This window comes from Lepisma saccharinum, chromosome 8 (genome assembly GCF_977018435.1).
Source record: "Lepisma saccharinum chromosome 8, izLepSacc3.1, whole genome shotgun sequence".
NCBI classification, from domain to species: domain Eukaryota; kingdom Metazoa; phylum Arthropoda; class Insecta; order Zygentoma; family Lepismatidae; genus Lepisma; species Lepisma saccharinum.
In genome coordinates this window covers 44,057,958-44,083,992 of record NC_139236.1, presented here as the reverse complement: position 1 = coordinate 44,083,992, position 26,035 = coordinate 44,057,958, and the positions used below count along the sequence as shown (strand labels likewise).

Below are 26,035 nucleotides of genomic sequence, written 5' to 3'. Positions count from 1 at the left end.
CACACAAGTTCAGTCTCTTTCTCAGCCTTTTGAATACTACAAACATGACTTAACTCTGAAGAATCTATTGTTCTTTTCATCTTTAGACACATCTCAGTCATTGTTAAAATATTAACAGCAATGGAAGAATACATTAGAGAAGCATAAGCCCACTGGTGGAACCCTACGAAGAATATATCGAACTCTTGGAGTTACATAACCTCATTTCATGTTTGCAGATTGAATTATTCGTCAGATTCTAGCAACAGGAAATCTGGCATGAAAATTTGAAAATTTTACTGCACTTGCATACTCCATGTCTTGTTCCAGTATTATTCCGATAAGATACTATGATTCTACCTTACTAGTTTCATGATGTGAAATAAAAAAAAGGTATCAGGTGTCTCATTTTTCCGATATTAATAATAAGAAATTCCTGACAGATACCTCACTGGAAAAATGAACTTTAAAACTGAATTGCGAGCATGGACTTCCAAAGATGACTTACATATTCAAAGATCCTATCATACAAAACGGAAGCAACAAAATCTTGCCAAATAAAAATATGTGAAATAAATGAGGGGTGCAAATGATGAACGATACCAACACAAATAAAGCCATTTATTATTTTTATTGTCTTTCTCCATGTGGCTTTCCTTCTATCACTGACATTTCAAAATATGTACAGCTATCTTTTAGTTACGAGGTTCTGCCAACCTTATTATTTTGGAAAAATGAAAAGCAATATAATTCTCACTAACTTATGAACAAACTTTGATGAACTAGCATTTATTTTGTACCAGTTCATGTAAAGAAAGTGCCGTCCTTTTACTGTGCAATTACAATACCACATATTCCTGTGTTGCAACACTGATTATTTACAGCAGTTCCCTGGACACTTTTCAGGAGAAAAAATTGTTATAGAGCACTATCATCGCTCAAATGACAAAGATACTAATGTACATTTTGGTTGTTTTTACCTAACGGTATATTTCAAATTGTTTGTTGCTTATTTACGGTATTGAAAGCACAGATTACTTTTTGATTTTTAAATAGCTTAAATTTTCATCTAAATGTAACTTATCGCATTGAAAGTCTATAAAAATTGCAGCATTTTCTCAAACCATGTTCGCGTACTACTTACATAGGTACTAAACTGAATGGCAATGGTATTAACAATGAAAGGTATTTTTAAGCATATTATACATCAAATTTTATCTCAACCTAAATCTTATTTTCCGCACTAATTTCAGAGAAATAAAAAAAAAATACTTGATCACATAAATAAAAAACAATAGCAAAACGAACATAAAGGCAAATCATTTTAGAATGAATTACAAGCTGAAGCATGAATCCACAATATGTTACCCACACAGGCAGTGGTGAAAAACATTGGGTGGGCTCAAATACTTGAGTTACAAGTTCACAAAAAACATCACAAATTCTCCCTAACAATAAGAGAGGGTATTCTTTGCGACACTGGGAGGTTTCATGGCAATTTAGTTTTCTTAAAGCATGTTTCCAGTTGCAAAAGCCAGAAGAAATGAAAAAAGGGTCTCCTTGATGGAAAAAATTAAGTTTTTATGCTTAACTTCCTTGCAACTTTACATAACAACCCTTTATTATTTTCATCGTAAAAAAAATCCATAGATGTTTGCCCTGAATGAATTTTTGAAAAGTTATACCACCCGCATACTTTGCTTTCTGTTCAATTGATTGTATAAAATCACAATCTCCTAAATTGTTTAGACAAACTTGATACATCGGTAATAGCATATTTCCAAACTAAATTTAAATCTATAGTAGCGGAACACTGGGCTAGACTATTGCCCACCTGTAGGTGCTTGATAACAAATCTATAAATAGCTCCTAAGAAAACCACATTACACCAATAATCAAGCAACTCCAAACTTCTTTCAATGCATTTGTTCCTTGAGAGATGTTTTTGGTAAACCTCACTTATCCCTCACACAAGAAAATCGTCAACGGCAATCTAATATCTGCCTCAAGATTGAGGCAGGATCTTTATTTTGTTTCAGTACCCATGTAGGCAGCAGACAAAGCTGTCTGAGGCAGGGGTAGACAAAACTAAAAATCATTCAGGCAGCCCCTTTTTCTCAGGAGTCAATTTTCTTTCAAATACGGCCAAGAAAGCCATGAATGGAACAAAGATAAAGCTATACATTTTGAAATGTCATCTTAAAACATTTAATTTATTAATTAAAATAAGACTGAATTAAAGTAACTAATTCGTGCTCTGGAGTGGCCTTCCTAAAGAAGGCTCAACCATCAACAGCATGCATAACTATGCAATACATTCTAATATATAGCAAACGCTGCAGATTTTAAAATTCGGCTATCAACAGCAGAAAAAAATTATAATTGCATGTTTATTGTTGATTTAATGATATAGATGAGACAGAAACATTAAAAAAAAACATGTACTTGTTATTGAAAAAAAGGTAATGGAAAATTCCACACGTGAACTTCAAAATTGTCAAAATCCAGGTGCGAGGTGAAATTTTTCAAGATACAATGGCGACCAGGTACCTGTATTTTTCTACCCCTGGTCTGAGGTGATGCATGATATGCACTTCAGTCCATTATACTTGCTACCTACACGGCTTCACAGCATGCTGCATGTCCCAAAAAAATTCCACGCAATTCTTAACTATATGCAGGTCACGGTTGCACAGTTTGGGAACTGCTGATTTAAAATATTGGCTAGCAGTAAACAAATGTATGTAGTTTATTCATGTTGTTTTAATTCCACTTTATTTGCACATAGGCTAATCGAGACTGGACTAACTTTAAAGTGGGTCGAACCCACGAGCAGTTTACTCCTTTGTTGCAGCTACTAGATAACAGTTTCATGCTTAGGTGCAGTGAGAAATCAGACGTTATGTTTACACTTTGAGAACACAATCCTCAGCTAATCTTCCCCCTCATACACTGTTGGAATAGGAGGTGAAGGAAAGTTCATCAAAGCATATTGACGTGCATTCACAGTGCTACAAGAACAAAGATCCTATGAGGAAGTAAAGGACCATGGGGAAAAAAGAACTGCAAGAGATTGGGAAGAACAATAAGAGTGGATATTTTCTAATGGATCTCAGGTCACTATGATTCAAAAAGAGCATGACTTAGCAACTATGGAAAAACACATCAGCATTTTTCAGAGATTTAAGGATTAGACTATCAATAATGTGTTAATAAAAGGTGTTTGATGTAAAGAGTCGAGTTTCAGATGATATGAACTTTTACTTTGTGAACCATTACGCCAATAAAATGCCCAATATAAGGCATTTGTAACAGTCAATACAAGAATGTCATAGTAGAATATATAGATTTCAAATTTTGTGTATGAGGTGCCTGTTGCTTTTATATTCTGAAATGTAACAGAAATATATATCCTTCATTGTACCAATTACATTCAGAAAGTTATTGAAATGAATAAGGCAGGGTTGAGAAATGTAAAAGTCCATACACGATAGACCATACTACACAGATCCCTCTAAAATATACCTAACAAATCAAAATTCTATTCAAGGGTACTTACACTTTGTGAAAACTACTTTAAAAAATGGGGAGGGGTTTGAACAATTACATAAAAAAAAGAACTAATGAATAAATTACCTTCTACTACTCAGAGGTAAAAAAGTACAAGGAATAAAGGCAAAAGTAATTTCATATAAGTCAGCGTAATGAAAGAAAAATGTGTAATTCTAATATCCTGGCATACGAAGTTATTTTATGTTCAATTGCTCACCGGGTGTCCAAAATAAAATTTATAAATTTTCTGTTCCCCTAAGTAGCATTTAAGAATCGAAACAAATCAGTATTTAATATGATGAAAGTGCAGTAAATAAGAAGTACTGAAGTGTTCCCTGTATTTTAGAAATGTCAATCACATACATTTTATTTTTTATGGTTGAAATTGACAGACAGTGCACCCAACTATGCCTTTACTTTTATGCCTGTTTCTTGCATTTAATCAAAAAGGGTACATTCAGAAAACACTGTTATAAAATATCAACTGCTAAAATCTTCTATAAATGTTACTAAGTCTTAGTAAGGATAAGACTAAAAAATACTACACAAAAGGGCACTAAATACTTGTTAAGCCATTTTGCTGTCCATGAAATTAATAGTGTAATACATTTTTCTATGCATTAATATATGATCCAAATGACATTTGTAAACTAATATTGTATAACTGAAAATATCATTATCTACGTTTGACAGTATAATACTAGTTCGTTGCTTGTATTTAATACATTTTAAGTGCTTAATACTACTTTTAGTTTTCATATATATAAATACACGTATATATAGACACACTATTAACAGAAATATCTTTAAAATGGAATGCAATGGCAGATATACAGCAATGAGAAACAAATTAATGGTGCTCTGGTACATCAGTACAAATATACGTACACAAGAGGAACATTTAAACATATGTACTATGAAAAATATAAAAAGGAAAAAACTGCCGGCAATGTCATTTGCTTTATAAATGTGAATACTAAAAACATGAAAAGATCTAGCTGTTCTATGATTGGTTCATGTGCTCCAAAGGGAGCAATACCACTTTTAAGGTACATTCACTTATTCATTTCATCACTTCTGCCGAAACTAATCATTGTATGTTCCCAAATATGCTTTGCAATTTGGACAGGAGTGGCGCACAGTTTTGCAACAGTCCATTAAATATGGAAGGCAACAGCATAAGTAGCACCTGGAAAGTTATTAATCATTAACGACACCAATCTATGTGCAGTTCCAACATGTACGTACAAACACACACTGACAAAAAATAATAATTCTACCTATTCCCACCATTTACATTTTAGTAGGGATGAACCAATATGATTTTTTCTACCGATGCCGATAAAGTAGCGATACAAAGTTTACGATATTAAAAACAAGATAAAATCACAACACATGCTTTGCTTTGTCTGAAGATTCAGATTGCCTGAGGCCTTCTTTATGGATGGGTGGAAAGAATGAATCATGGGTGGGAAAAAACTTGATTAAAACGGGATTAAAAAGTATAAAAACTTGGAAGCAACAAGTCATTCTTTGGAGCTACCTTGGATTCTGCAATGAACAGCTGATTGGAAGGTTGGTCCAAAAATTCAAACAAAACAAGGTACATGTAATTTGACCTCGGTTTTAACATGTTGATGACATATGGAATAAAGTACCAATCTTTTTTTTTTTAAATTTACCTACAGCATTTTACACGAAGTTATATGCTATGTATAGTGAAGTGAGAACTAACTGGAGTTTGGGTAGCTCAAATACTACATTACACATCAACAGATATATCATATTGGTGAAATTATTGGTAATTTTACCGATATATGCCAATATTCTTCAATACCAACAGAACCGATTAAGTTCATCCCTACGTTTTTATCATAACATAAATTCCAACAAAGAAGAAAAAATAACTAAAATAATTATGTCTACACCATCCCAGAATTAAACTCACCACAGCAACTGTACTATGTTAAATTAGAAATACTACCAAAACCAGCAAATTATTGTGTTAGACAGTGCAATCAAAAATTAAATACATTGTGCCAACATCTTTGTGGTTAGTAGAAAAGAATCATTGTTGCAAATAATGAGGTGGCTGAAGATGATAGGTGGTAAGATAAACTGCTAATAACCCAGCAGACCTCACACCATGGGTGGGGGTCCACACAAAAAAATGAAAGGATAAATGGAAAAAATATTTTAGCATATTCTACTATATTGCACAGAATTTTGAGTAGTTGCTTTTATTTGCTTGTGTTACATTTACGAAACGGTATTTTGTAAATGTTCTGTTATACACAAGAACACAAAATATTTCAGAAATCTTTAACAGAATTGCAGTTACAAAGTGCCAGTAACAGTAGGGTGACCATACGTCCCATTTCAGAGGCGTGTCCTGGTCCATATTATTAAGAAGCCACTATTTGTCCCATTTTATAAAAGTCTACGAGTTACCTTGAAAACCAAGTCTAATTTTGACACACATTTCATGCTAAAATGATGCATTCATTGTTTTGGATGTGTTCCATTATTTGAATAGCAAAATAAGCATGCAGTTTCTTTACAGAATTGCAACAAGAATTTAAAGTTCCTGTGTCTTGACACAAACTCAAAAGAAATATCTAGAGTTGTGTGTTTGATATGTGGGGTCAGGTTTTCGGGGCGAAATTATAAATGATTGATGAAGAATTAATCTGACTCAAGAAGATTTGTTCTTCTGGCATTACTCAACTTCAGCATGGGACTAACATCAAAGGGTGATCATAAAGAACGAGAAATGCAATGTAAATCATACCAGGATTATAATAATTAATACCTTTTGACAACAAGAGAACATATTTCATTTATTGTCTGATATGTATCATTTATGTGATCCATCCTTTAATAAATAATAACAATAATTTTATAATTAGGCCTAGCCGATATTTCAGGAAGGGGGGGGGGGGGTTATCTGGTTACCTTGGTATGTCCCATTTTTGGGTCAAAATATTATGGTCACTCTAAGTAACAGTAAAAATCAACACTGCTTCAAATGACCTGGCAGTGGGTTCGACGAATTAAACAGGGGGGGGGGGGGTTAGACCTTTAATTAGCAACATTGTTATCAAAAGATTGCATTTGGCAATCTTGTAATTAAAACGACTCGTTTGAAGTTCTGGACAACTTTATCAAGTTATTCAAAATGCTTAAATTTCTTTAATTAAAAAAAGGCACACATTTTCAGGGGCATGGATATGCGGTGACATTCAGGGTCAGGCAAACGACTGAATATGATTCCATTTCACACAAGTATGTAATTTTAAAAATTATGGTAATATAATACATATGCATTTTTCAAACCTGCAATAAAACGTAGCCTATTTAAAAGCATTAAGATTCCTTACAATTGTGTAGTGGTTATTCCTGTTTGATTTGTAATATTTGGTCTCTTTGAAGTTAAATATTTTGTTTTTAAATTGTAGGTATGAGCCATGTTCAATATAGTATTCGAAGTGGATTGTGCCTTCCCCTCAGCTAGGATAATTATGTAATGCACCTTTCAGGACTCATACAAACACCCCCCCCCTTAGAAATTTTCACTTACAATGCAAAAACTATTAATAAATCAACTGTCAAAATATGTAAATGCATTATGGATTGTTCTATCACTTCTGAAAATTAATTTCAAGATATTTAATTTATTTGCAAGAAATTGTAGGTTTATAACTAGTCGTCTGCTTGGGTTTCAATCAGAGACCAATATGAATGTCATTCTACATTGTATGAATTTAATATTTTTCCACTGCAAATAGTCGTGCTTTATGTATTTTGTCACGTGTATATGTATCAGGTGTTGCATAATTGAAGAATAATAGTTCAAGATAAAGATATATGAAAGCAAAGGTCAGGCCAAGGCCGCAGTTTTACCCCTAATGTTCCCTACTACAGTGTTGCATACTCTAAGCTCCTGTCACTGGAATTAAACAACCCTTATTCAAGATAAATGAATTATAGCACAGAGCTTGCAACTCCTACAGAGACTGTAAATTGAACCATTTTTTCCTCTTTATTATTATTGTTGTAAGTTCACTGGATATCTTACCTTCCATTGCAATCCATGAATTACATTTAATAAGTTCTTCATTCTAACTCCTGTTCTTTCTGCATGATATATCTGAAAATAATACCAAACCAAACTCCTCCACTCTCCCTAACCTAATGAACTTGTTTAAAAATATTTCCTTTAGGTCTTGGTACTGTTTAATTTGTGACAAGTGACAACGATGTGTAGCAAATCAATATGACTAATAAAAGTGGTGTGAAATCTTCATTAACGATCATACATTCCTAATACTTAGCCATATTTATTTTGTTAAGACACAATTATTTCAAATTTACTCAGCTAAAAAACAAAGTTGTAGGTAAAGTGCTGATAATATAGTTTGACTGATATCTACATTTACAGCCTAAATGCAATTCCTCATGGACAACTAGATTTATCCACATTGGAAGAGTGAAACACACTTTTCCTTAGTTCTTACGATATGAAAATTGGTGAAAATACTGAATGCTATTTTGGTAACAGTTCCAAATGATTAATGATTTATTTCAAAGTTTTATAGGAGAAAGACAAACTATTAGAGAATTGTAGAAGTGATTGTTACAGTAAATATGAACCTTGGTGGAAGTAATTACAACTGTCTAGAGTTCCGAAAAATGCAATTCATTGGTGAAAAAGATGTAAAAAAATATCTTACACAAGCTTCCACGCTTCCCATCGACAAGGCATTTTTTGTTTATAGAAAAAGAGAGTGTATCGCAGAATTGTGGAAATGATTGTGAAAGTAAATCTGAAGCTTTCTGAAAGTAATTAGCATTGTTTGCAGTTCCGAAAAGTCCTATTTATTGACGAAAATAAGATATAAAAGGTACCTTATGCAAATATCCATGTTTCCCATCAACAAGGCATTCCATGAACTACTGCCGACATGAGGATGAGGTTCGAAGGAGTGTTGTGCTTGAAACCAACACCAACATGATAAGATGATGAAAGCATTTAGGGAAATTATTGTAATGCTAAAAACCCAAAACCTGTCCCACCTAACCTAACCACAAAGCATTTAGACGTTATTTGAACACTAAGAACCTTGAAACCATTGCCAAGATGGTGTTCAGAAAATCAGGAACATCTTGTTCATGAAAAAAAATATTTGAAAACAAGAGGGATGCCCTCACAAATGCCAGGATATCGAGACAAGATAAGTTTGTAGTTAAACAAACTTGATACCATCATCAAGCTCATACCGTGTAAATAATTAACTTTTATTATGATAATTTCTGTCATATTTTGTTACTTTTTATTTCTTTTTGTATCAATTTTCTTTCAGGCACACACAGATAAGAATATCGATTGCCCAACACAGCGTGCATTTTCGTTTGAATTCTTACTTGAGAACTAACTAATCACAAAGTGTTCAGCATATTTGTAAACATCAGAAGTCATTTTGCCAATTCATACGCAATACACTGATGAGAGCAATACAATTAGAACAACAAGTGTTAGGAAGCAAAATATTTTCAAAAAAAGTGCACTTGCATTGCATAGTCAGAATAATTATTTTCTACTGTACTATGCAGTAATTAGAAACAAACAGTACTTACTGGAGTAAGAAAAGTGCAAGACATGTAAGATGCGCTACAGTCTTATAGTCAGAAACTGTGGAGGTTTTGATGTTAGCTCTGCATACTGGGCAGGTCATTCGAACTGGTGTTGGGCCAAGAGCATCCGAATCCACTATAACAGCTGAAGACAGAAAATACATGTTTTTGAGGTACAAGTTGCTCACTGTTAATATCAACATGGAAGCTCTCTGTGTTCTTGGAATAACGCAATTGAAAATTACTTAAGTACAATAAAAATATAAGAAATCCATACTGCTCATGGAAACACACTAAACTATCAATTTTTGGTAACACTGTAACCAATTGTGAATAGCGTTACAGTGCATGATGAGACAAGAGGAATAAAATTCAACCAACATGGAACTCGTTCGTAATACAAGACCCAGGTTCAATAACCAAAGGAGGCAATTACACAATATCTCACTTTAAACCATAGATAGTCATGACTAGCAAATGCAAATATTAATTTTGTTTTATGTTTTTCCTATTAAGCTAAAGGAAATTATTATACAGTAAAACCTCGATAATCCAGACTAATGAGGGGATAAGTTGACCAGTTTAACGAAAGTCCGGATTAACTGAAATAACCTAAAAGAACAGTAGAAAGTGCATTAAAACTCAGTTTATAGCAACAAAACATGTTTATTATGGTGTATTTAAAGGGCATAGGCCTAAGTACACTATACAATGCAGTACAAAGTCTGTGGGAAACAGAATTTCATCAGTGGTTGAACCTTTTCTTTGGGAAGTTCTCTTGTTGACTTCTAGCAACATTTCAAACCTTGCATTCTGCTTTTTTTAATATTTTTTTTATTTTACCTGTCTGGATTAAGCGAAGTCTGACTTATCAGGGCCTGGATTAACGAGGTTTTTCTGTATTTACAATAACAATTTTCTTATAACTTTATGACTACACAAAAACGTAATGTGTTACCACTGAAAAGGTATACAAATTGTGGCTCAACCAGGGATCTAAAAATGATATTCCAAAGCAGCAAAATGTTTAGACATTGACTGGTGTGAATTTGAAAATTAGTGGAATAATCAATTTCTTGGTCTTAATGAGTTCCAGTTGCAGTTCAGGATCAGACATAAAATGCACTAGTGTTTGTATCATTAAGAAAAAGGAAGTAAACTTGCATTCATTGCCAAATGTTTATGGTTTTATGCTGCCAATTTAGTTTTCCAACCATATTGAAAGACAAAATATATATACAGGGTGTCATTTTAATGGCGCCCACAGACCACGCAAACATACAGAGGACATCAAAACAAACAACTTTTCTCAGTAACATTTTTCTCGTTGGTGCATCATTTCGGCGCTACAGTCGTTCAAAAAAGCCCGTTTAGCCACCTGAATGCTGGCAACCACACACAACATTTGATTGCATTTGTGACGTCATATCCCGTCGTGAAGCGATGCTTTCCAGGGTTGCCAGGTACACACATATTCTGTGAAAAATGACATAGCTACAATCAGTCACATTATGTACCGTAAAACAAAGAGAGAAAACACGTTCTGTAACCCAACAGGAAGTAAACAAACGATACGAAAAATGGTAAAAAGAAAATAGAATTCAAGTGGAAGTGGTCATATCGAATTTTGTCTCAGCTTACATGTCAAATATTTGCAAATCTTGAGCATCTACAATTTAGTCTATCCACTTCGTCCTTCTGATACTAGTTGTCTGTGACACACTGAACAGATCACAAAATAGAAATGAAAGAACTCAAAATTCCAAAGGTAAGCGACACATAATATAATGTATATTCAGGGCATTATGAGGCAAGTGACAAAAATGGTTGAAAATACAGGGATATAAGTAGTAGTAATACAAACTCTCCGACGACTGTGTTTATCTATGCAGTGGATACAGATGTAATAGTTTGCAACTGTGAACAGGGCAGTATATTCGCTACTGAATTCATCATTAGATTGTTACTGTGGTTGTACATGTTTTAGCCGTAAAGTAACAATGTGAACCTCGAATACTTCCATTATCAGCACAGAGTACCGCAAGGCATCTGGACACAAACCTGTAGATATCAACCTTGCAACGAGATTTGCAAATATTTGACACGTAGCTGGGCGTAAACAGCCACATGTAAGCTGTAAGTCCAATAAAATTTATTGTTGTTGATATTTGACATGTAGGCTGAGACAAAATCCGATATTGACACTTCATTTTGAATACTTTTTTACCATTTCTCATATTGTTGGTTCACTTCCCCCTTCGCCTGAGATGACTGCTGATCTTCTGGCTGGTAGGCAATACTGTTCAGTCTACTGGACGCGTTTCTCACTTCGTTTTACAGCTAATAATGTGGTTGATAGTTTGTCATCTTTCACAAAATTTGTGTGTTCTTTGCAACCCTGAAGTGCGCTGTTTCGCCGCAGGAAATGACGCCAGAGATACGATCAAATGTTGTGTTGCCAGCTTCCAGGCAGCAAAACGGTCTTTTTTGAACGGCTGTAGCATCGAATCGACGCATCAATGAGAAAAACGTTACTGATAAAAGTTGTTTATTTTGATGTCCTCTATACGAATCTGTGGTCCGTGGGCGCCATTAAAATGACACCCTGTATATATAAGGTTTCATCCTTCTCAGTTGCCTTTTTAGCTTTTCAACATCATATGAGATAATTCAAGTGTTATTTAACCAGAAATTCATTAAAAAGGAGTATGCTGGTATTCAAAAACAATTAATCAGAAAGTAAGTTACTTCTAAATTTATTTAGCATGTTCTTCTACCACAATGTACAAAAACTATTTACCTGTTGTAGTTGTGATGACTGTATTGGGAGCCGTTGGATAAGCCACTACAGAAGGCAGAGGTACCACAGGGGGTGGTTGATCTGAAAGTTCAGGAAACAGAAATGTAATTAAACAAACCAATTTAAAAGGAAGAAATGCAGTATTACAAGCATTGAAAAAACAATAGTTTTTCTTTTATGTATGCATTGCTTGCATTGTAGAATTATTTTCTTGTAGTTTACGGTTATTACAAGCATAAGAAAACAGTTTTTCGTTGTGACGTTTCAGGAGAACACACGCTCCCTTCATCAGACATTTATTTCATTTAGTCAAAACGAAAAATGTTTTCTTATGCTTGTGTAGCGACAGCCACCGAAAGCCGCTGACTTTTGCTGCCACCTAACGGGGGGAGAAGGAACCGCCTTACCAGATGCGAGGTGATTTGACCCCTGGAAGCAGGGGTGAAAGACTGGGGACGAAAAACAGAGAGAGGGAGATTGCGAGGCATCGCAAGGACAACGACGGGAGCGGTCTCCTTCGTTATTACTCAGTGTTTCCTTCGGTATTACTCAGTGTTTGTAGTGTAGCTGTAGTGTTCGTCTAGAATAAACAAGAAGGTAAGCCAACATCCTTTGATTTGGTGATTATTCCCCAAACTGGTGACCCCGACGTGATCGTTTTTCTTTTGGGGGCCGTGAATTGTGATTACCCCTTTTGTGTACCATACCAGCCGGATCGAACAAGTTCACGCTAGACGACATGCCCAATCCCCCTTTGTTCTGGATGCACCAACTACACCGCGATGACAGAGGAACTTCAAGCGCAGCTCGACCAACTCAGGCGGGAAAACGAGCAACTCAGACAGCAAGCACTTCAACCGAGGACTCCAGCACCGCACGCAGTACAATCGCAACAGGACTCCGTACATCGAGTGAGTGTGAAGCTCCCCCCATTCTGGCCCGAGGACATGGAATTGTGGTTCTCCCAAGTGGAGGCCCAGTTCACCATCGCCCACATCACCCGGGAGGAGACGAAGTTCGCATACGTCGTGGGACAGTTAGAAGGTCGGTACGCGTTCGAAGTGAGAGACATTATACGTACACCACCGGCAACCGACCCTTACACCCGGCTGCGGACAGAACTCACGCGAAGATTTTCCCTGTCTGAAAATCAACGATTGCGGCAGATCCTGATGGAAGAAGAAATGGGCAGTCGCAAACCGTCCCAGTTCCTACGTCACCTCCAGTCACTCGCAGGCACCACTCCCATGCGTGACGACTTGCTGCGCACGTTGTGGCTCCAACGCCTGCCCGCTCAAGTTCAAGCGATTCTGCAGGTGCAGTCTTCGGAACTTCCGCTGGACCAACTTGCCACGCTCGCGGGCCGCATCGTGGAGGTGAGCCCCCCCATGCTCACCCCCGCGACAAGCAACATCGCCGCACAGTTCGTCTCGCCCAACCCGCCGGCTATCTGCGCGACTGCGACGCCACTCGCGCCCGCCTCCGACACGGTTCGGCTTCTCCAACGTGTCGAGGAGCTAACTCGTCAAGTCGCGTCCCTGCAAAGCGACTTTCGCGCCTTCCGCGGCCGCTCGCAATCGCGTGACCGTACCAGCCCGCGCCGCTACGGCCGCAGATCGCCGTCAAGAGGAAGAGATGAGGGAATATGCTGGTATCACCACCGCTTCGGCGACCAGGCTCAGAGGTGCAACGACCCATGCACGTACGCGCCCGCGACAACAAACACCAACGGCAGCCGCTAGTCGCGGCAAACGGCTGCCGTCCTGGTGGAAGCCGCCTGTACGTGACCGACCGGTATAGCCGCCACCGCTTCCTCGTCGACACAGGGTCAGATATTTGTTGTTTCCCGAGACGTTTGCTCCCGGACCGACGCCATCCGACCGACTACGTGCTCAGTGCCGCAAACGACTCGACGATCAAGACGTACGGAATTCTGCCCCTCTGCCTCAAACTCGGCCTGCGTCGCGAGTTTTCATGGCGTTTCGTCGTCGCGGACGTTTCCGTGCCCATCATCGGATCGGACTTCCTGGACCACTTAGAGCTGCTGCCGGATTGTCGGAACAAGCACCTGCTCGATGGACGAACGGGACTCTCGGCTCCCTGCCAGCCAACGAACACTATGCAACCCAGCATCAAGGCCTTGTCGAACGATTCTTCATACAGCGACATCCTAGCCGATTTCCCGACGCTCACGCGTCCCGCCGCAAGAAGTTCGTCACTCCACGGTTCACTACATCCGGACGACCCCGGGCCCCCCCGTGTCCAGCCGACCTCGCCGCCTCGCTCCAGATCGCCTACAAATAGCCAAGGCCGAATTCGACTCCATGTTGCGCGAAGGCACCGCACGTCGCTCCGACAGCCCCTGGTCTTCGCCACTGCACATGGTACCCAAGAAAACGGAGGGCTGGAGACCGTGCGGGGACTACCGTGGCCTCAATGCCCGGACGATTCCGGACAGCTATCCAGTGAGGCACATCCACGATTTCAGCAACCACCTCCACGGATGCACCGTCTTCTCGGTCATCGACTTGGTCAAGGTGTACACACAAATTCCTGTCAACCCAGACGACATCCCGAAGACAGCGATCACCACGCCATTCGGGTTGTTCGAGTTCCCATACATGACCTTCGGACTACGCAACGCCGGGCAGACGTTCCAGCGTTTCATCGACGAAGTGCTCTCAGGACTGGATTTCTGCTTTCCATTCATCGACGATATACTCGTCTCATCATGCAACCACGAGGAACACCGCGAACACCTACGAGCCCTCTTCGGACGTCTCTCGGACCACGGCATCCTGATTAACACCCAGAAGTGTGTGATTGGGACCCCCTCCGTCACGTTCCTTGGGTACGAAGTCTCCGCTGCCGGCACACGACCGCTTCCCGACCGCATCGCAGACCTACAGGACTTCAAACGACCAGCCACGGCTCGCGGCGTGCGTCGCTTCCTCGGCATGATCAACTTCTACCGTCGTTTCCTGCCATCCTCTGCCGAACACCAAGCTCCTCTGCATGCTGCCGTCACCACCCTCCGAGGATCCCAGCCATTCCCATGGACGCCGGACCTAGAACAAGCTTTCGAGGCCTGCAAGACCAGCCTTGCCAACGCCACGCTCCTGGCCCATCCGCATCCCGAAGCCCCGCTGGGACTTTTCACCGATGCCTCCGCCACCTCCGTCGGTGCATGCCTGCAACAGTTCGCCAACGGCTCGTGGCAACCCCTCGCCTTTTTCTCCCGGAAACTCACCACCAAGCAGACCGAGTGGCCACCGTACTACCGCGAACTTCTCGCAGTCTACGCAGCCGTTCAGCACTTTCGTCACATCCTGGAAGCGCAACACTGCACCATATACGTGGATCACAAGCCCATCACCTACGCCTTCCAGCAGCGGCGTGACAAACTACCTCCAGTGCAACTCAACCAACTTTCCTTCATCGCTCAGTTCACCACGGACATCCGCTACATTGAAGGCACCTCTAACATGGTGGCGGACGCGCTATCGCGGGTGGATGCAGTTCGCGGGAACACCCCCTCCCCCGATCTGCGCTCCCTCGCCTCCTCCCAAGAAGAGGACGATGAGCTCCTGAACGGCGATTGCGACCTCCACCTCCAGCTCATGGACATACCTGGCACCGAAGTCAAGCTCTACTGCGACACCTCCACCACGAAACCCCGGCCGTATGTACCCGCCGCGCACCGCCAACGCATATTTGATGCCTTGCACGGCCTCAGTCATCCCGGTACCCGAGCATCCGCGCGCCTAATCGCGTCGCGTTTTGTCTGGCCCAGAGTCCAGCAAGACTGTCGCGCTTGGGCCCGATCGTGCCAAGACTGCCAGCGCACCAAAGTTTCCCGACACGTGCACGCTCCATTGGGCAATTTCGTTCCTCCGTCTGCAAGGTTTCAGCACGTGCACATCGATCTGATCGGGCCTCTCCCATCAGCGGGACCCTATAAGTACTGCCTGACAGCCGTGGACCGTTTCACCCGTTGGCCCAAAGCCTTTCCCTTGGAACGCATCACCGCGGCGGACGTCGCGACGGCCTTCACATCGTGTTGGATCTCGCGATTCGGTTCCCCCGCCCGCATCACAACAGATCAAGGGTGGCAATTTGAATCAGAACTCTTCCGCGAACTAGGACGGACCATCGGCTCCGAGCACCATCGCACCACCAGCTACCACCCGTGCGCCAGTGGCATGGTCGAGCGCTTTCACCGCCACCTCAAGGCAGCACTCATGTGCCACCCTGGCTCCACCTGGATAGAAGCCCTGCCCCTCGTGCTCCTTGGGATTCGCGCAGCCATCAAAGATGACCTCGCAGCATCGCCTGCCGAACTGGTGTACGGCGAACCTCTCCGACTCCCAGGAGAGCTCATCGTGCCACCAACAGCCACCCGGATGGAAGACCCTTCCGACCTGATTTCCAGACTTCGGCAACACATGGCTCGCCTGCGACCACAATCCGGTTCCCGTCACAATCAACCCAGCACCTTCGTATTCAAGAACCTGTCAACCTGCACCCACGTCTTTCTCCGTGACGACTCCGTACGAGGCAGCCTCCAACCACCGTATTCCGGACCACACCAAGTTATAAGCAAAGACGGCAAGACCTTCACCCTGCGTCTCAACGGTCGTGAGACCCGCGTCAGCATTGACCGGGTCAAACCAGCCTACACCTGGACGGAGGACGTCCCACCCACCAAGGATTCCTCAGAGACACCAACGCACCCCCCCACCAACCAACCACCATCGGCGCAACGTCAAGAGAGTCCGTCACCCGTTCTGGTAGACGCGTAACATTTCGCCTCCCACACAAGGTGTAACCCTTTTTCTCCGTGGGGGGCTGGTGTAGCGACAGCCACCGAAAGCCGCTGACTTTTGCTGCCACCTAACGGGGGGAGAAGGAACCGCCTTACCAGATGCGAGGTGATTTGACCCCTGGAAGCAGGGGTGAAAGACTGGGGACGAAAAACAGAGAGAGGGAGATTGCGAGGCATCGCAAGGACAACGACGGGAGCGGTCTCCTTCGTTATTACTCAGTGTTTCCTTCGGTATTACTCAGTGTTTGTAGTGTAGCTGTAGTGTTCGTCTAGAATAAACAAGAAGGTAAGCCAACATCCTTTGATTTGGTGATTATTCCCCAAACTTGTAATAACCGTAAACTACAGGAAAATAATTGAAAAAAACATGCGAGATATACTATTATGATTTGTGTTTAGATTTCCAGTGTAAACTAAACAATAAGCTAATTATTTACATCAAACACCAAACAAAAAATAGATCAAGAAATACTGGTGCTCTCACTTCTACTTTCCCTATTCACTATTTTAGGATTATGTTTATTTCAACTTTGTACAGCACTCTTCAATCTCTTCAGGTTAGATGCAATGGCTTTCTTTTACTCTTTTTGCAGTCCTCTTGAAGTACAATTCTCAAAAAAAAAGTCAGAAATGAAGAATATCATGTGATGCTCTGCAGTAGGCAAATTTTAGCTTGTGAACGACTACCTGTGCTGGGAACAAAAACATTACCTATTTTCTCCCCTCGTCTCACGGCGTACGTAATCCAGTTGTAGAAAATGCATATACAGTTTAGCTAATATAATATCTATAATATAAGTGTAATAATGGACTAAATCATACTTATGTTAAAATCAGGCTCTACTGAAAAGACTAAATTCAAGTATAATTCTAAGGTTTTAAAAATAAATTTCCAAAATTTCAAGTTTTTTTGGGAATAGCCATGGTGCACATGCACATACAGGTATGTGTGTTTGTATAAACAAAATTCTTGCAACAAGGATGTCAGTTGAAAGATGTCTCCTAGAACACACACACACGCCTGCATAGTATAGAATCAGGACATACTTAAATTACCATTGGATTTAATTCTACATACGCAATTAAAGAATTTGACAGTGACAGAGACATGTTAATTTAAAATTTGTTTAGTTAGAAATTCTAAGTCGAACTATTTGCACTTGTTTATTTATCATTACTTTTATCTAATGTTGTGTATCTTTACTTCTTAGTCGTTCACTATGTTCCCGATGGCATAGTGGTAATGTCATTGCCTTGTAATAAAGGGGTCCTGGGTTCGGCACCTGGTGGAGGCACATAGTGGTTCAGATACCATTTCCAACTGTTAAATACAGTCCCGATTGGGCTATCTGTGCATAAAGTAGACTTAAAAAATAAACAAACTATGTTAGAAATAAAGAGAATGGTGCTGACGTCAATTGAATTTAAGGAAACATCATTTTATAACAGGAATAACCCTCATTATGTTAGGCATACAATATTGGAAAGGTCATGCTCCGCCACTACTGGCATCAATCATTATCTGAGAAAGTTAACAATTGCAATAACTTTGCTGCACAACTGTTTCCCATATCCACAGCATGCAATCTCCCCTTCCCATATTTATACGGAAATTAAAGTATGAAATATACTTACATGGCTGCATCATTGGGCCTTGAACATATTGTTGAGGAGGAACGAATTGTTGTGGGGGAGCTTGACTCATCGCCTCATCATATGTTGGAGGAGGTGCAGTGGGTAGCGCTTCATGCTGAGGAAGTGCGTTCTCTTTGTTTGTGCTCATTGTAGAAGATTCCTAAATGTAAATAGCAAAACATATACCTGACTGCTATGATATAAAACATGTTAATCCACATTACCTACATATACTAAACATTAAATCTAAAAATAATGTACAAAAATAAAGATTGAACACTCACTTTATTTCTCGAACAATGCAAACAATTAATTAAAATTAATTTTTTCCTTATAATCTACGGAAGGTGATATTTTTTGAAGTAAAAAGTTTTTTTTTCAATTCCTGTAATTTTTGTTTGGAAACTGAAGAAAAATAAAACCAAAAAATGTATCAATAAAGATTTTACTGCTAACAGTAGGAGTAAGGATGATTGTGGAAGAAAGAAACATATACCTGACTGCTATGATATAAAACATGTTAATCCACATTACCTACATATACTAAACATTAAATCTAAAAATAATGTACAAAAATAAAGATTGAACACTCACTTTATTTCTCGAACAATGCAAACAATTAATTAAAATTAATTTTTTCCTTATAATCTACGGAAGGTGATATTTTTTGAAGTAAAAAGTTTTTTTTCAATTCCTGTAATTTTTGTTTGGAAACTGAAGAAAAATAAAACCAAAAAATGTATCAATAAAGATTTTACTGCTAACAGTAGGAGTAAGGATGATTGTGGAAGAAAGTCCGAGGCTTGGAGAAATTAGACAGGTAAAAGCTTCACTAAGAGTATTTATGAGAGAAATTATGACTTGGAAAGTAGGGAGCAATTTTACAATACCGGATAGTTCCCCGATTTTGTTCATATTTCACATACTCAATAATTTAGGGCTCCTAATCATGAATCTGCAGTTAATATTTGGCAGTCACGTGTAGAATTTTGAAAAAAGGGGGTCTGTGATCGGAACCGACAATGCAAGATTGCTCATTATTTACCTGTTTCCAATACTTAAAAAACGAAATATACATTCCTGATATTACTATGACCCCAAATTTTAACTATGTTTACCTAACCTGACCTAACCTTACCGTGAATGGTTTGTGGGGCACCGTAAAAAAATTTGACCGACAAATATTAACTGACGATTCAATTAGGAGCCCTAAATTGTTGAGTATGCGAAATATGAACAAAATCGGTGAATTATCCGGTATTGTAAAATCTTACTATATGAACGAAATCTGTGAATTATCCGGTATTGTAAAATCTTACCAAAAGTAGTTTAAATAAGCATCTGTGGTTCCCAAAAGCTGGCTTAGACATGGAGTACTATCCGATTTTCACATGAAGAGAAAATGGAGTTTTGTGCTTGAGACCATGGTACTAGTTTACTATCCTTCGGACAGATTTCTTCATTTCTACAGAAGAAACTACTTACCGTAATAAGTTCCTGTAGTATTGTCTAACATCTGGAAGGTGTTTTGTGTGATGTGGGAATGTTTCATAGCGGAAATTCAACCATTGACGCATAGCCCCACGAACCATTCATACATAGCCGCACGAACCATTTCTGGTAAGGTTAGGTTAGGTAGGGTCACAATAGGTTACAATAGTTAAAAATTGGTTTCGAAAAAAATATGCGTAGCCCCACACACCATTCTCGCATAGCCCCATGAACCATTGACACATAGCCCCACAAACCATTTGCGGAAACGTACGTTCTTCAGTTACAAAAACACTTTTTTTTAAAAAAAAAAAAAAATGATCAAAAAAAACGTGAATACACGTTAAAAAATGATCCGCGAAGCAGATAGGTAAGTACAAATGTCAAAAATTGACAAAACTCAGAAGTTATAGGTGTCCGAAGGATAGTAAACATTTACCGAGACCATATATCATGTGATCAGGAGTTGGAAGCATTTAGGGGTGCTTTATTAATGATAAAGCCTTAAATCTGACCTACCTAACAAAAGAATTTGGGGACATAATGCCCTTTGGAACATCATGTGACAGTAGCAGCAACAGTCAGTAATGTAAGACAACAGTAAATGAATTGCTACTAGCAAACTAATATGCACATGGGAGTAGTATATGGAATGGAAAAATCATTCTCCAGAAAAAATGCAGTAATCAATAAGCTGATGGAGCATGTGTTAACAGACATAAATAGAAATACAACCATGTAAAAAATGCATGCATATAATATGTTTAGAACTAAACAATCACAACTTGACCCCTGTTACTGGCATTTCTCAACGAAAGATACAAGCATACTGGCTATCGAAATGTTGCCAGTTTACACCATACAGGAGGTAATATGTGCAGCTTAGAAAAGAATTATAAACCACAAAATGTGTTGAATCAACCAATTTTTTGTACTATTTGCTGTACTATCTTCATGCTTAACAGCTTTCTTCTCATTCATTTCTGCATTTGTGTTCTGCCTAGAGTAATAGATTTTTTTTTGTTCTTGCGCCACAAACTGTCAATGTAACATGAAACCTGATGTACACAATTGCACCCAGATATACTCTAACAAAAGGAGGAAAATCTATGAACAGAATGAACTTTTCACGAAAATACAACAAACAAGTTCACAGAAGGCTAATTGTGAGAAGCGAATGAGGTAGAGGTAGAAAATTATTATGTTGTGTGTTTCAATTTACATTTTAAATATATATTTTATGCCATAAATGAGGTGGAAAATATAATGTACCTTGTAGTACTTTTCAAGGTTATTTAAATTAATTATTCCGTAAATAATCTCTTCACCTCACGTAAATAATTTACAGAATAAATCTTTTGAATTATTTCCTTCACCTGATAATTTCTTTATCTGATTCGGTTCGCAAATTGGCGGTAATGCTCTCCTTTAAAAATTACGTCATTTAGAAATGTACGGTTTCAATTCGGTGCTAACTTCATGGACGTTAGAAATGTAAATAAACCATAAACCACACACCCATTAGTTCGAAATAACGAACTTGTAAAAAGGCTTACCATTTTCGTATTAATATCACTATTTATAAATTATGGTAATACAGCCTTTATAAAGAATTCCTGTATATGAGTTTACTGTGATTTGAAACATCCATGCTTTATAGGTGCAGGAACTAAACTTTGTGGAGTACTAGGGCAACTGCAAAATACTGTTACCCAAAAGAATATAAATTTCTTATGCAAAAAAAATAAACAACATACATATATGTATGTTTAAAAACTACTTCGTAAATACCTATAGCATATGAGTATTCACTTGCCTTAACCGATTTCAATATATCACAGGAATTAATTACTACAATCACCTCTTCACAGCACAGCTGATTCTGACTCACATCACAATCTTACTAAAAATTCCCTCGGAAGAAGTTAACATTTCCCTTTGAAAATTTCCCTCCGGATGAAGGGAATAAAATGTGGGAAAAAAACGTGCGGTATAAAAATCATGGTTAGTCGGACATATGTTTAGCATACGACTCTTGTAGGCCATTCGCCTGCCAAAAGTGAGGTCAAAAACGCTATCCACCTTGATTGCCTTAGAGACGGCGCCAGACGTGGGTTTCCGGAGGGGGAAAGAGGGGGGCGTAGCCCCTGAAAATAAAAGTCAGTCTAAAAGTATATATTAGACACATTAATTTCATTCACAGTAATTTGGTATAGAGAACTGATAATTACAAATAAGACTGGTACAGATCGTTACAGGAACATGCAAACTTCAAACTGAAGCAGTTGGGGGAAAACATATCTTGCCTCGCCCCCTCCCCTCTACAAAAAAATATTGTCATCCTCTCTCCTGCTCTCCCTGAAAAGCCCTCATGGTGCTCTGACACCAGAGTCTGGCATTTAAGGACTGGTTTGAGTTTGATTAATTGATTGAGTTGATGTCTTAAGTCCACTTTATGCACAGAAAGGCTAATCGGGACTGAACCTAGAGTTTAAAGTGGGATCCGAACCACTATGTGCCTCCACTGGATATCAAACCTGGGACCCCTTGATTACAAGGCAACGACGCAACTACTGCGCCATCGGGAAGGGCTATTGAGGACTGGTGTACAACATCATTTAATTAATTGGCATGCCTATAGCATGTTCTTGTTTCACTCTTCGCTCTTCCTTTCTCTCTCTTGCTCTTTATTTCTTCGTTCTCTCTCTATTTAAGCAGCTATCCCTGATGGCATAGAGGCAAGGTGTCTCCTTGTAAACAAGGTGTTCGGGGATGGCAGATTACAAAGCGGTTCGGGTCCCACTCTAAAGTCAGGCCTCCCTAATGGCGCAGTGGTAGCATCGTCACCTTGTAATGAAGGGATTCCGGGTTTGATACTCGGTGGAGGCACATAGTGGTTTGGATCCCACTTTAAACTGCAGGTCCAGTCCCGGTTAGCCTTACTGTGCATAAAGTGGCTTAAAACCACCAAATCAATCAACAATCAATCAATCCACTCTAAAGTCCTGATTATCATATTATCTGGACTTAAAAGCAAACTTCATTTATCTGTCTCTCGCTCTCATGACTTCATTTGGGCAGGCACACACAGAAAGAGAGAGGTACTGAAGAGAGAAGAGGAGAGAGGGAATCAAGCAATGTACCAAGGTGTGTACAATAGTTGAAGTAGGCCTAGTTTAAGGTATGCCAATGGGTCCAGGAGATTCAATGTAATGGGGATATTTACTTTGCCCTCTCCCATCTAAAAGCAAAAGGGCCCCAGGCTCGATCGAATCCAGCCTGAGCATGGATGTTCTTTGTGAGTGTCCCTTCATCAATTCCATCACATTATCTTCACGATTAGCCAAAAGTGGCTTTTGAGGCTTAGCCTACCCAAAAAATGTTGAAATTAAAATGTTCTTGTACCCTGTAACAATCAAAGTTCGTTAAATCGAATTAAACTATGCAATCCGAACGTTTGGTTCCGCCGATCCTTCCAGATATCTCGTCAGTCAGGCCAGAAAGAGGAGAGCGCATTCGGTCCGAACTGTGAGGCTTTTGACGAAAAGCCTCGCAGTAAAAGGCAGCTACAGCGTAGGCTCTGCGTAGGTGGAAGGGGAGTGTTAGGAGAGGGGACTGCCGATTCGCTGGGTGAAAGCGGCTAGCCTCAGAACCAAACTGTTGTGCTTCTAGTCTTCTTGTGCAAAGTGCGTCGTTCACGCGCTGCATTGTTGAATGTTAATTTACTTCAAGTGCATGCGCGCGTGTGTTTGTGTGTGTGTCACATAGTGTATTTATGTTATAAAAATATAATACTGTGAAATTATATGTTGAAAACTCTAAGAGGATTTGCAGTGAAATAAATGTAAGTGAACAAGACTTTGTGGCTCTCAGATGCTTAACCTACGAAATCTTGGACACACTGACTGTACAAATGGAAATACGTTTTGGAGATCTTGAAAATATAAAATTTGTTGAATTGCTAGACCAAAATAGCTTTGGGGGATATAAACTACATTTTCCTGTGATGAAATTAAATAACCTTCTCTCCACATATCCATTTTTCAACAAAGAACGATTAGAAAATGATTTAAAGAATATCTATGCTGATGAAGAAAAGCATTTACCTCCTGCAGACCTTCTAAAATTCAATTAGCAATGATCTTCAAACAATCAAGTTGGTCTTGACATTCCCTGTTACAACAGCTTCCTCAGAAAGAAGTATGAGCACCCTCAAGAGAGTAAAAAATTATCTCCGTAATTCAATGAAAAATGAAAGATTAAGTTCTCTCAGTACAATGGCCATTGAAAAAAAAACTGGTTAAAGAACTTTCTATTGATCAAGGCTTCAAGGAAAGAGTAATTGATACTTTTGCGACCAACAAGAATCGACGCATTGACCTGCTGTATGAAAAAAATATAAGCAGATTTTTCAGCCTACCCAGTATTTACGCCTTAGCTTCGCCACTGATAATAAGCCAAATAAAAAATCTGTAAGGGGAAAATTCATAATGCATTTCTATACTCAAATATTACAATTTTCTTCTTTCCGATTTTGTCTGCACTTTGCTTTCTCCATTTATTTCCTTGTCATGTATTCTTACCTCAATTACTTCCTCCCTCAGTCTTCCCATTCCACTTGTCTGCATATTCTTTCTACACATTAGTTTTTCTCTCTCAGTAACTTGTCTTGTCTGCAATTTCTTTTGCTAGCTTTCTCTCTCCCTCTCTTGTTCTCCTTTGTTCCTCTTGTCATATTTTTTGCATCTATGTCATACCAGAAGTGGAGAGGTGCTGTATTCCTTTTTCCATCAAGTTTGACTTTACCCAAAAACATAATGGATTTTTTAAATATACATATAAATATGGCTAAGATGTCAAAAACTGTTGCTGTTTCTACTTGTATGTGTACTTGTCCCGCACCTCAAGTTCTGTTTTTAGTGTTCATGCAATAGCTAGACAACTACTTTATCTGGAGAGCTCAATAACTTTTTATATTTATGATTTAAAAAATGACTTCTTAGGCAATAAAGCTATGAAATATTTTTCTACTAAAAAATAAAAATAATAAAATATTCATAATCAAGTTGTGGCTTATATATTGAGTTTGAGATAAATGCATCATTTGTGTTTCTTGTAAAATCAAAAGATAAAAAATCACGTAAGTGCACTTGTGGTCAGGCCTTGACATCATACCTTGGGCCAAGGCAAAAAATACAATCACATAATCCCCTGATGAACACAATTACATAATTTACGATTTGAAATATACCATAAACATGAATAAGATAAATACACAAACCTTGTTCACCAAACAAGGAATTATTTTTATACAAAAACAGAATGTTATAACTTACCTTCTGTAAATGTTATTTTTGCTGAATATCACTTATCCAGGTTCATATTTTAACAGTGAAAGAATAAAAACTTAGAATTAAAATGAAGAAACTCTTATAATACTCACAGAGCCAATAGCTAGAAATTTCTTCATCAAATCCCCTTAGCCACTTTTCCCTCTCAGATATTTAAAAGAATTAATTTTAGTCACTTACAATGAGTCCTAGGGCTATGAATCAATCCTCTATGTAGGGCCCTGCTAATAATTATTTTTATACCTAGTTCAGGGGCACTGGTTTAGCGATTCACACCCTACCTCCAGTCTTTTCCCTTTGGAAATAAATTCATACTAGAAACAACAAAAAGGAAGTGTCAAAATCTGGGGTGCAAAAAAATAATATAATCCATATTCCTTATCCCCTGAATCAAAATAAGGGCCCACCAAAATAAGGATCGCAGCTGGGGCAAGAGAGGTGCCAGCATGCATCTTGCTCTCATGTATATTTAATTTTGTTGGTTTCATATACACCACAAAAAAGGGGGGAGGGATTATCTCCCAGTTTATCATATATCTATTGCATGTGCAGCATAATTGCACCCAGTGCCTGAAGTGAAAATTCTTTGCTGGGGGATGTTTCGTCGAGCCTCAAGGTTAGCTGAGGGGATGCTTCTATTGTTTACCACAATGACAGTGAGACAACTGGGAGGATCCTTTGCAAAGATTTTGCTAGCTGGGGAATCCCCCTGCATTCAAACACTGATTACAACAGTAATTCTTATTAATTATCTGCCTTGCGAAGCAA

General features: G+C 39.1%; 1 protein-coding gene across 3 annotated transcripts; it reads right to left on the bottom strand.

Moving 5' to 3' along the window:
- Positions 1-4,322: 4,322 nt before the first annotated feature.
- LOC145990974 (lipopolysaccharide-induced tumor necrosis factor-alpha factor homolog) lies at positions 4,323-25,474 on the bottom strand. 3 transcript variants are annotated; one of them, XM_083126571.1, is made up of 6 exons: positions 25,253-25,326; positions 24,500-24,716; positions 18,426-18,585; positions 11,966-12,046; positions 9,169-9,310; positions 4,323-4,720 (listed from the first exon to the last, which is right to left on the bottom strand). In XM_083126571.1, the coding sequence occupies exons 2-6, from the start codon at positions 24,557-24,559 to the stop codon at positions 4,618-4,620; spliced, it is 546 nt and encodes a 181-aa protein (XP_082982697.1). In that variant the 5' UTR covers positions 24,560-24,716; positions 25,253-25,326; the 3' UTR covers positions 4,323-4,617. The 3 variants fall into 3 exon arrangements, with proteins under 3 accessions (XP_082982697.1, XP_082982698.1, XP_082982699.1); XM_083126572.1 differs by lacking the exons at positions 24,500-24,716; positions 25,253-25,326 and adding an exon at positions 25,360-25,474; XM_083126573.1 differs by lacking the exons at positions 24,500-24,716; positions 25,253-25,326 and adding an exon at positions 21,733-21,830.
- Between the last annotated feature and the right edge of the window lie 561 nt (positions 25,475-26,035).